The 12,084-nt window shown below is 41.7% G+C and overlaps 1 protein-coding gene across 1 annotated transcript in view; it reads right to left on the reverse strand.

The window, feature by feature from the left end:
- Window positions 1–12,084, reverse strand: part of LOC139389601 (substance-P receptor-like) — a 40,754-nt gene that overhangs the window by 17,693 nt on the left and 10,977 nt on the right. The window contains exon 2 of the mRNA XM_071136445.1: window positions 6,472–6,666. Within this exon, the coding sequence (XP_070992546.1) occupies window positions 6,472–6,666 (195 nt within the window). The remainder of the gene's footprint in view (window positions 1–6,471; window positions 6,667–12,084) is intronic.

Consider the following 12,084-nt stretch of genomic DNA (forward strand, 5'->3'; position numbering starts at 1 on the left):
CAAGTCTCCGAATGCCCTTGAGTGGCCCAGCCAGTGCCCAGCTTCAACAAAGTCTTTGAGTAAAGGGTCTGAATATTTTTCTAAAAGTGTTTTCAGTTTTTTATACATTTTCAAAAACGTCTAAAAACCTGTTTTTAATTTGTCGTTATGGGGTATTGTGTGTAGATTGAATTTTTTACATTTTTATAATTTTAGAGTTAGGCTGTAACATAACAAAATGTGGGAAAAGTCAAGGGGTCTGAGTACTTTCCAAATGCACTGTATATAGTAAGGCAATAATGTCACCTACAGTATACATTTTTGCTGTGGGGAATAGAATAGGAAGGCCGTTAACAGCACTGCTCCCCAATTCTTTTTCTGGTCCCCTTCACCTGATGTACATCAAACCAAAGGCTATGAAGATGTGTGAGAGAGAGAGAGCCGTGAAAATGAATGGCAGCTTCAGCTGAAGGTGTAAATCCTCCTATCGCCTCACAATGTAGCTGCTGTGAGAGAGAAGAGAGAGACACACGCAGGAGAGAGAGATCAAGAGGGAGAGAGAGAGAGAGAGAGACAGACAGAGAAAGAGAGAGAGACAGAGATTTGGGGTCCGCTCACCAACAAAGAATTCACAAAATGTGACAAACACCAAATTGAGAGTCTGCATGCAGAATTCTGCAAACATATCCTACGTAAAATACAACGTAAAACACAATAATGCATGCAGAGCAGAATTAGGCCGATACCTGCTAATTATCACAATCCAGAAATCTGATAAGTCTCCCAGTCCCTGAAGAACATCCCCACAGCATGATGCTGCCACCACCATGCTTCACTGTAGGGATGTTGCCAGGTTTCCTCCAGACGTGACGCTTGGCATTCAGGCTGAAGAGTTCAATCTTGGTTTCATCAGACCAGAGAATCTTGTTTCTCATGGTCTGAGAATCCTTTCAGTGCCTGTTGGCAAACTCCATGCTGGCTGTCATGTGCCTTTTACTGAGGAAGGGCTTCCATCTGGCCACTCTACAATAAAGGCCTGATTGGTAGAGTGCTGCACAGATGGTTTTCCTTCTGGAAGGTTCTCCCATCTCCACAGAGTAAATCTGGAGCTCGGTCAGAGTGACCATCGGGTTCTTGGACACCTCCCTGACTAAGACCCTACTCCCCCAATTGCTCAGTTTGGCCGGAAACACAATGCACCTGAGCTCAATAGCAAATGGTCTGAATACTTATGTAAATAAGGTATTACTGTTTTTTATTTTTAATACATTTGCAAAAAATAAATAACGTTTTCACTTTGTCATTATTAGATTGATAATGAAAAAAAATATTTAATACTTTTTAGAATAAGGCTGTAACATAAAATGTGGAAAAAGTCAAAGGGTCTGAATACTTTCCAATTGCACTGTACAATTTCAAGTTCTTGAAATTTTCAAGAATGACTGACCTTCATGTCTTAAAGTAATGATAGACTGTCGTTTCTCTTTGCTTTTTTGATCTGTTCTTGCCATAGCCATATTTGGTAAAAGACCAAATCCGTATTATCTTCTGTATGCCTCCCCGACCTTGATACAACTCAACTGAATGGCTCAAACGCATTAAAAGGAAAGAAATTCCACAAATTAACTTTTTTAACAAGGCTCTCCTGTTAATTGAAATGCATTCCATGTGACTACCTCATGAAGCTGGTTGAGAGAATGCCAAGAGTGTGAAAAGCTGTCATCAAGGCAAAGGGTGGCTACTTTGAAGAATCTCAAGAAGAATCTTGTATAAAAACTTTTCTGGTTTATACATGATTCCATGTGTGTCATTTCATAGTTTTGATGTCTTCACTATCATTCTACAATGTAGGAAATAGTAAATATAAAGTAAAACACTTGAATGAGTAGGTGTGTCCAAACTTTTGACTGGTACTGTATATTATTGCCTTGCTGTATAAAGGCACTTGACTTTGTCTTGCCCATTCACCCTCTGAATGGCACACATACACAATTCATTTCTCGATTGTCTAAAGGCTTAAAAATCCTTCTTTACACTGACTAAAGTGGATTTAACAAGTGACATCAATGAGGGATCATAGCTTTCACCTGGTCTGTCTATGTAATGGAAAGAGGTGTTCTTTATATTTTGTACACTCAAGTGTATATACTTAGGAGAGCAGGTCTAACTCGCACAACTCCAACTCAGCCATTAAGGTGCTGCACCCCGTCCTTTCACAACTCTCCAGAACAGATCATAGATTAATGTAACTCTTTCACATCATCCGTCTTCTCTGTTTCCTAGCTGGTTGAGTCGTGAATGCCCTTGACAATGTTTAAGAACGGCAGACAACGCTGGGAGATGGTGTTAATGAATGAGAGAGGCTCAGATCCAATGATCCAGCAATACAATTCATGTAAACCTCCAAAGCCCCCTATAATAAAATGAATAACTTGTTCAATAACATCTAAACCGCTACAGATCTCTACAATACAAAGAATAATCTATACAATAACATCTAAAATGACATAAAACCCCTATGGGCCCTGGTCAAAAGTACTATAAAGGGAATAGGGGGCAATTTGGGATGCACTCAGTCCCCCCAAGGTCATTTGTTGCTTCTGGTGGTTGGCGCTAAGAGGAGAATATGGAATAACCTTGAGTTGTGAGACAATGGAATTTTCTTTAATATTTAACCAAAGTTGCTCTTGAGTGGAGACACAATTAGAAGAAACTTGGAATCAATAGTGAAGGTAAATAAGGGATTTTCTCTGTTAGGCAACAGAACGATAAACAGTAGAATGTCTTCGTCTGTGTTTTATCTACTCTGCTGAAGACATGCATCGGTCAACCCAGGGGGTCAACCCAGGGGGTCAACCCAGGGGGTCAACCCAGGGGGTCAACCCAGGGGGTCAACCCAGGGGGTGCCTTAAGTCTCCGCTGCTCTGGAATAACATTGATCATTTCCATTACATTTAAAACATAGTTAGACTTTGCTGCTTTAGGGTTGTTATGAATTGTATGAATAATGACTATACAATGTATACATTTAACTAGAACTATAACTGGTTGAATTCTACCCTGCTTTATTGTATCTGATTGGTGGTGTTAGTTCATAAGAAAGAGGTTATGTAGCATGGACAAGGGGTATTGGAAATGATAACCATTGTGGAAGAAGGAATGTATGTGTGTGTTTAAAGTTAGAGAATCCTTAACCTATGTTTGAACCTACCCGGCTATAACTCTGTGGATATAAAATAAGACAGCGAGAGCCCCTCCAGGTTTTCCGTATCTGGGAGGGGCTGGAACTGTCAGCTAAGTGGTAATAAACTGTGGTGAGACTTCAGGAGATAATCCAGATATAGTGTGTAATGTATGTGCTTTAGAGGGTTGGAATGTACTTTTGAAGATGCTTTGTCCTTGTCGGAGAGGAGGAGGGACATTTAAAAGGCTATCACGTTATATGTGATATATAAACTGATGTACCTGGTTTTTTAAGGAGAGCTCTCAAGAATAAACACTATTAATTGATTTGGAGACTGATCTTTGTCTATTTTATGCAAATAAGAATCTTACAAATTCTTAGAAACGGACAAAGTGTTTTGCTTTGTTATAATTGAATTGGTTAATGAACATATATAGGAATTAAATTCCTCTAAAAAGGGTACATTAGCTTTAATAAATATTGAGAGAATAGTAAACTGTAGGGGAGAGTGGGGTAAACTGAGCCAAAAGCGTAAGTTGACCCAACCTTGTTTCTAGGAAACCATACACAAAAAGTAACAATTTGACAACATTTGGGAAGAGATCATCATTTTATGGAGTATGTGATGGAAGAAACCACATGGAAAAAGTGGCAAGCAAAAAAAGGAATTTCACCAAGTCAAATGAATTTGTGTTAGAGGTTTCATGATGCTAGTGTCTGAACCAAAGTTGATAATTTGAAGATTGTTCTATACATCAGCTGGGGGTCTCTATAAGCTACAATATGAGGTCCTAAATCTAGCATGAAAGTGCATCCTTGTATCTGTGTTGGTTAATATAGTTACAAATGTTTGCCTTGGGGTAATTTGAGCCAATTGCCATGGGGTAAATTGAGCCAATGGCAAGTTGAGCAAATTGGAGTGTTTTCTTCCAAGGCAATATTACCATCCACCAGGTTGGCATTGTTTATTAATCAGAAACAGATACAAAGTTATTCCTCTTCGTGACTGAGATGAGGTTTTCACAACTAAAGTTGCTTCACTACATTTTATTTATTTAGGCAAGTCAGTTAAGAACAAATTCTATTTACAACGACGGCCTAGGAACAGTGGGTTGCTGGAATGAATCCTCAGGACAATGTAAAAATCTGTCATTCTGCCCCTGAACAAGGCAGTTAACCACTGCCTTGTTCAGGGGCAGAATGACAGATTTTTACATTGTCAGCCCGGGGATTCAATCCAGCAACCTTTCGGTTACTGGCCCAACGCTCTAACCACTAGGCTACCTGCCGCTCTAACCACTAGGCTACCTGCCGCTCTAACCACTAGGCTACCTGCCGCTCTAACCACTAGGCTACCTGCCGCTCTAACCACTAGGGTACCTGCCGCTCTAACCACTAGGCTACCTGCCGCTCTAACCACTAGGCTACCTGCCACTCTAACCACTAGGCTACCTACACGCTCCACTGTTTTGATTGGTGTAATGTTAGCTAGAACCCACAAGTGTCTATCCAGATAATGAAAAGGCTCCTGTGAAAGAGAATTCATGGAACTTATAGTTACACGCCATTTACGGCGTGCATGATCATGAGCAAAGTAATTGTAGCCTATCATTTCACTTCCCCTGTGAGAACCATGAGCACGGGCTGACTTGGCTTTGCTGTACCTCAGCCAAAGCCTGCCAGCCGCCTACCTACCTAAGGTTGCACGGTGTCCATTACAATGTAGAATAACACATCTCAGCTATCTTTCAAAAGTTATCCATTTTGCTGGAGCTACATCTTATTCTTTCTAACTATTTCTATGGCGGATTCGCGGCTGCAATTTATGGAAGATGACAAAAGATTAAGATAACAATAGAAAACAATAGATGGCGAAGTCAAAGATGGGCCAGTGGTTTCCGTCTGAGGCAAAGTTATCCCTAAAACCAATGCATGAGACAAATCCAGCTCCGGAACCAGCCATAAAGCCAGCTGGCTAATCTTTTGAATATGGTGTGGTCAAAAAGACTAATATGCTAATAACTTTACCTAACTAGATACGGTTAGCCTTCTAGCTAGCTACACTGACAGCTGTCAGTGCCCTATTACTTGAGGTTTATCAACTCCATGTGGAAATTCCCAAATCGTGCATATGTATAAGTAGCCATTGTTATTCTTTGGAGGTGGAACCTAAACATGCATTTCCTCTATTGGACAGGAAATTATGTTGAAATAGAGGCAAATTCCTCTAGAGGTGTCCTTTAAGCCTGTGTTAAAAGATGCTTAAAATTATTAAAAGACAAAAAAAAGCCATTGTGATTGTGTGGAATTGTGTTTGGGAAAGAAATATTAACATGGTTTTAATAAGGTAGTGGTAATATTTCATTCAGTATAGAAATGTATAAGAAACTAGAGAGATTACATTTAAGACATACAATATGCCACACTCCCATTCCATGAATTAAACTTTTACCTACCAGCACCATCACCCAGTCACAGGACCACGTCACCCACTTACCCCAAGGGGGTTCAAGTTATCGTGTCCCGCAGCTCAACTTACCCCATAGACCACTTTTTTCAGACAAGCTATGTTTTCAAAACCGTAATGTTTACATTAATTCTGATTATCTCCAGGGATACACAACTTCCTGAATATATATCTTTGTTAGAAAGAATACTATATTTCCCTTTTTGGAGTGAACGCTGAATGTAGAAAATGGCTCAACTCCCTACTCTCCCCTTTCTTTTCACATAAAGAAACAAAGTACCTTTGTTCCATGCTGCATTTATTCACGAATACACACACTCTGTCACGTTCGTCGTAATGATGAGACCAAGGCGCAGCGTGATAAGAAAACATTCTTCTATAATAAACGAAGACCACTTAAACAAACAACTACACGTGACGCTGTGCTGACATGCAAATACACAGACAATAACCCACAAAACCAAAATGGAAAATGGCAACCTAAATGGGATCCCCAATCAGAGACAACGATAAACAGCTGCCTCTGATTGAGAACCAATTCAGGCCACCATAGACCTACATTTACCTAGACAAACCAAAACCCCATAGATGTACAAAAAACCCTAGACAAAAAACACACATACCACCCTCATCACACCCTGACCTAACCAAAATAATAAAGAAAACAAAGATAACTAAGGTCAGAGTGTGACACACACACACACACACACACACACACACACACACACACACACACACACACACACACACACACACTCAGTCTGACTCTCTCTCTCGCTCTCTGACTTTCTCTCTCTTTCTCTCTTTCTCTCTCTCAAACACACTTATAAAGGAAACTCACAGAATTTTGTAGTCACAGCCGGTGTATTCGGGCCACTCGATGTAACAGATGATTCGTCCAGGGAGCTCCTCGGTCACTGAGTAGTAGTATTGAGGGAAGGCCAGAAGCAGAGCCAGCACCCAGATCACCCCCACGATCACCTTGGTCTCTGTGGATGACATCCGTTGCTGCAGGGGATGGATGATGGCAGTGTACCTAGGAGGAGAGGAGAGGAGAGGCAGCAGGGGCAAACACATGTTCAGTCCTGGGGGAAGATACAATGGGAAGATCTACAAGCACACACACACACACACAAATGATCACACACACACACACACACACACACACACACTACTACGTCTTACTATACTTCTGAGTACTTTGAGGGGACAAACAATTATTTCCCATTCAAACATTTTATTTTCCCCAACCCTAAACTTAACCCTAAAACTAACCCTAACTCTTACTCTTACCCTTATTCTTACCCTTAACCTAATCCTAAAATAGCAATTTTTTTAAATGAAGACCGGTAAAATGTCCTCCCTTCTGTGTCCTCACACACATACACGCATGCACGCACGCACGCACGCACACACACACATCTACACACACACTGAAGGTATTGATAAAACATTTTCTATTATTTTCCTCTGAGCTTCAGGGTCTCCAACAATGCAATGTGGATGTTACAATTTCAGTTTGACTCATAGACTACGTCTGCCTTTGACAGAGTAAAAACGTATCGTCATCCTGTGAATACATGTTTCTGATAAGAGAAAGTCATACTGTAAATTGGTCTCCTTTGAATCGTACCAACATAATAATTAATCCAGACATTATCAGACCTTTGAAATGAAAAGAGGCCCTATGGAAGTCAAAGTATTTATTTTCACCACCACTTTAGTATCATTCTCTCTTAGATTGATAATCATGCAGCACCTAATTTCAGTCGGAGCACATACTGTACTGAGTGCATGAATATTTCAGTTTATGTCCCCAATGGCACCCTGTTCTCTATATCCCTCTAACTCACCTCTGGACTTGGAAGCCACTGCTTTTTTTATTGTTCCCCTCTAATCAAGGACTGATTTAGACCTGGGACACCAGGTGGGTGCAATTCATTATCAGGTAGAACAGAAAACCAGCAGGCTTCGGACCTCATTGGGAAAGAGTTGCACTACCTTTGAGTCCCTGGTCAAAAGTAGTGCACTATATGGAATAAAGTGCCATTTGGGATGCAAACCCACTAAGTCCCATTCCATCAATAGGCTACTGACGTGACAGTATCTCACACTTCGACAGCAGCATATCAAGCGGCACTTGAGAGGAAATGCAAATTCTTCCCCCTGGAGTCGATATCTGCGCTGAAATCTAATTAGCACAATAATTTAATCGCTGACTTTAAGCTAGAGACTTCCGGGTTTTTGCATGGGCTGCGCATCTCAATCCACTGACTGCGCCGGTGTTGGCTGTTCGGCTCTGCAGTGGAAAACGACAGACTTACAACGTGTTTGTGAGACCAGGACACAGGTCTTCTCATGGAAACGTCCGTAAAGTCAGAACGTTTTGAGCTAGTAAATATTTGTAAAGCTGAGACTCTCACTAATACGAACGTGTTATCCATTTTGGTCCATCGGCGTACTAACTCTGTACAGGTCTTTTTTGCAGGTGCAGCAAAATGCTTGTGTTTAATACCTGTCATGCCTGCTCCCACTCCCCCTCTCTGGCACTCGAGGGTGTCAGGCTGCCCTTCATTACGCACACCTGTCACAATCATTACCCGCCGCTGCACAATATTGGACTCACCTGGACTCCATTACTTTGTTAATTACCCCTCTTTATCTGTCTGCTCCTCACGTTATTCCCTGTGTCAGCATTGGTGTGGTTATTTTTCCCTCGTCCAGACGCTGTTTCTGTCCTGTTTCATGTCCGTTGTTCATTACATTTTCTCCTTGTACCTGCTTCCTGTCTCCAGCATTGATCCTCACAATACCTAGCAATAATACAATAAACAATACGCACATAATCCATAAAATTAAAAAATATCAGAAGGAGCAATGTCAGAGACTGGTTTTGCAATGTCAGAGACTGGTTTTGCAATGTCTTTTTTTGCCATGTATGAATGTGTTATTCAATGTTTTTCTATGGGCTAATAGCAGTAAGACCAAATTCAATGTTTCATCAAATAATATATATATTTTTTTTGCTGATACCTACAGGGATCCTAAAATTTGAAATCAAATAGCTAGATGGTATATGGTATGACCATCTCAACAAAAACTCATCTGTTAGCTTAGTAGATATCGCTATCTAGAGGCTTAAACACTAGGGATTATACTGTGAGATCTAATCAACATCGTAATCCAAATAATAGCCCCATTTAATCTGCTAATTGGATTTCTGCCAATAACCAAATTGGGGGAGAGATGATACTTGATTTCAAAACACTCCCAGTAGTCGACACAACTATTTGTCCCATTTCGACTCTCTGCTATGCTCAGCTCGTTCCACTACCACATGGCTAGGAAACTTGTATCTTGTTCCAATTGAGACTTGCAATGCTGCTTCTCCATGGTATGAGTTTAGTTTAGATGTGTCTCTGACAACACTACTTGAAAAGCCTATATACAGTATATGCTATAGAGTAATGGCTTTTGAGGCTTGTGTGGGTTAGATACTGGTGACTGATGTCAGTTTGTTTACTTTTCACCAATGGCATACAAATGCATAGATTTACATACTGTATGTCCACATGAACAAACAACAAACACATAACCACTGTCTTTATTTTTTATTTTCATACCCTTACTACACCATGGAATCATTGTTTAGCGAATCCTTTTCTTATTTTCCAAGGGGAAATTCGATCTGTATTCTGTAGCTACTACTTGCCCCCGAGTGTCTGCAGCCTCGCTCTTTGTCTCAATTTCTTTCACACCTGTTTCGCACCTCACTTTCGTTCTCTGTGTTCTACCTGCCTTTGTTGTGAATGTCTTTAGGCAATAGCAGGCAACACTGGAAGATGGTATGAATGAATTAGAGAGGCACAAATCCAATGATCCGGCAATAACATCTAAACCACCAAAGCCCCCTACAATACAAGGAAAAATGCAATCAAGCAAAAGGAAGATTTTGCCGTCAGGGTGCTCTCATCTCATAGAGAGCTCGCCATGGAATAGGGTCCTTCTGCAGAGGGGCCAACACCCTTGCATAATATCCACATCAACAGATGGGAGGAGATGTGTCCCGGTGGCAGACCTGGGTTCCAATACTTATATAAAATAGTAAATATGAAATATGGCTTTGGGACAAGATACCCCACATGGCTATCCAACTCAATGGATTCTCCATTCACCAAGCGGATAGGACATTGGATTCAGGGAAATCGAGAAGGGGAGGGGTATGCCTTTTCATCAACAGCAAATGGTGTGCTGACTCTAACGCAGTGGATGTCTCGACCCATTGTTCACCCGTCTTGGTATACCTCATGGTCAAATGCCAACCCTTCTACATCTCAACTGTGTGCTGCTGTTATCGTGACTGTTATACATTCCACGTCATAACAAAAATAACAACAAGCTGGCACTTAATGAACTGTACGAGGCTATAAACAAGCAGGAAATCATGCACACGAAGGCCTTTTCTTCTTGCCAGTGATTTTAATTCCACGTCATTAAGACGTGATGAAAACTTCCATCACATGTCTCCTTTGCCACAAGGGGCGATAAAGTTCTAGACCACTATTACTCTACCCATAAGAAAGCATACAAGGCACTCCCTTCGGCAAATCAGATCATGACTTTATTCTCCTGCTTCCTGTCTACAAGCAGTACCTCAAATAGGAAGTACCCTTGACGCACTCTGTTGAGAAATGCTCCTCCGAATCAGAGGCTATGCTACAGGACTGCCTTGCTAGCGCATCAATGAGCTAACCATCGCCGTCACCAGCTTCATTAGGAACTGCATCGCCGACTTTGTCCCCACAGTGAAGGTTCGCTGCTTCCCCAATCAAAAGCCCAGGATTAACACAGAAGTTGACGCTAAGCTAAAGGAAAGGGCTACCACACACAAGGGTATTGCAGACAACCCTGAGGCTACGGCTGAGGACATGAACAAGTACAAGAAGTCCCACTACAACTTCCCCAGAGCCATCAACCAAGCAAAAGGACAATAAAGGAACAAGGTAGGATCTATTACATAGGCTCTGCCACCAACTACATGTGGCAGGGGCAACACGCTATTACAGATTACAAAGGAAGACACTGCCATGATCTGCCCAATGATGCCTCTCTACCAGGCGGGTGTGTGCTTAGTCCCCTCCTGTACTCCATGTTCACCCACGAATGCGTGACCATGCACAACTCCAACACTATCATCAAGTTTGTTGACGACACAACGGTGGTAGGCCTGATCATCGGCGACAATGAGACAGCCTACAGGGAGGAGGTCAGTGATCTGTCAGTGTGGTGCCAGGACAACAACCTCTCCCTCAAATTCAGTCCCTCACATACGCTGTTGCTACTGTTTACTATCTGTCACTTTATTCCTAGTTATATGTTCATATCTACCTCAATGACCTCGTACCCCTGCACATCATTTTGGTACTGGTACCACGTGTATATAAACAAGTTATCCTTACTCATTGTGTATTTATTATAACTTTTATTATTTCATTCTTTACTTTTCTATTATTTTTCTATTTTTTCTTTATTTTCCGCATTGTTGGGAAGGACCTGTAAGTAAACATTTCACTGTTAGTCCACACCTGTTGTTTACGAAGCTTGTGGCAAATAACTTTTGATATAATTTAACATGACACACACATACTGCTGCTACTCCTGATGCCTAGTCAACTTACCCCTATACCTATCAATCCCTACCACTCCAGTATTCCTGCATAATACACTGCTCAAAAAAATTAAGGGAACACTAAAATAACACATCCTAGATCTGAATGAATGAAATATTCTTATTAAATACTTGTTTCTTTACATAGTTGAATGTGCTGACAACAAAATCACACAAAAATGATCAATGGAAATCAAATTTATCAACCCATGGAGGTCTAGATTTGGAGTCACACTCAAAATTAAAGTGGAAAACCACACTACAGGCTGATCCAACTTTGATGTAATGTCCTTCAAACAAGTCAAAATGAGCCTCAGTAGTGTGTGTGGCCTCCACGTGCCTGTATGACCTCCCTACAATGCCTGGGCATGCTCCTGATGAGGTGGCGGATGGTCTCCCGAGGGATCTCCTCCCAGACCTGGACTAAAGCATCCGCCAACTCCTGGACAGTCTGTGGTGCATGGAGCGAGACATGATGTCCCAGATGTGCTCAATTGGATTTGGGTCTGGGGAACGGGCGGGCCAGTCCATAGCATCAATGCCTTCCTCTTGCAGGAACTGCTGACACACTCCAGCAACATGAGGTCTAGCATTGTCTTGCATTAGGAGGAACCCAGGGCCAACTGCACCAGCATATGGTCTCACAAGGGGTCTGAGGATCTCATCTCGGTACCTATTGGCAGTCAGGCTACCTCTGGCGAGCACATGGAGGGCTGTGCGGCCCCCCAAAGACATGCCACCCCACACCATGACTGACCCACCACCAAACCGGTCATGCTGGAGGAT

The sequence above is a fragment of the Oncorhynchus clarkii genome, chromosome 30 (genome assembly GCF_045791955.1).
Source record: "Oncorhynchus clarkii lewisi isolate Uvic-CL-2024 chromosome 30, UVic_Ocla_1.0, whole genome shotgun sequence".
NCBI classification, from domain to species: domain Eukaryota; kingdom Metazoa; phylum Chordata; class Actinopteri; order Salmoniformes; family Salmonidae; genus Oncorhynchus; species Oncorhynchus clarkii.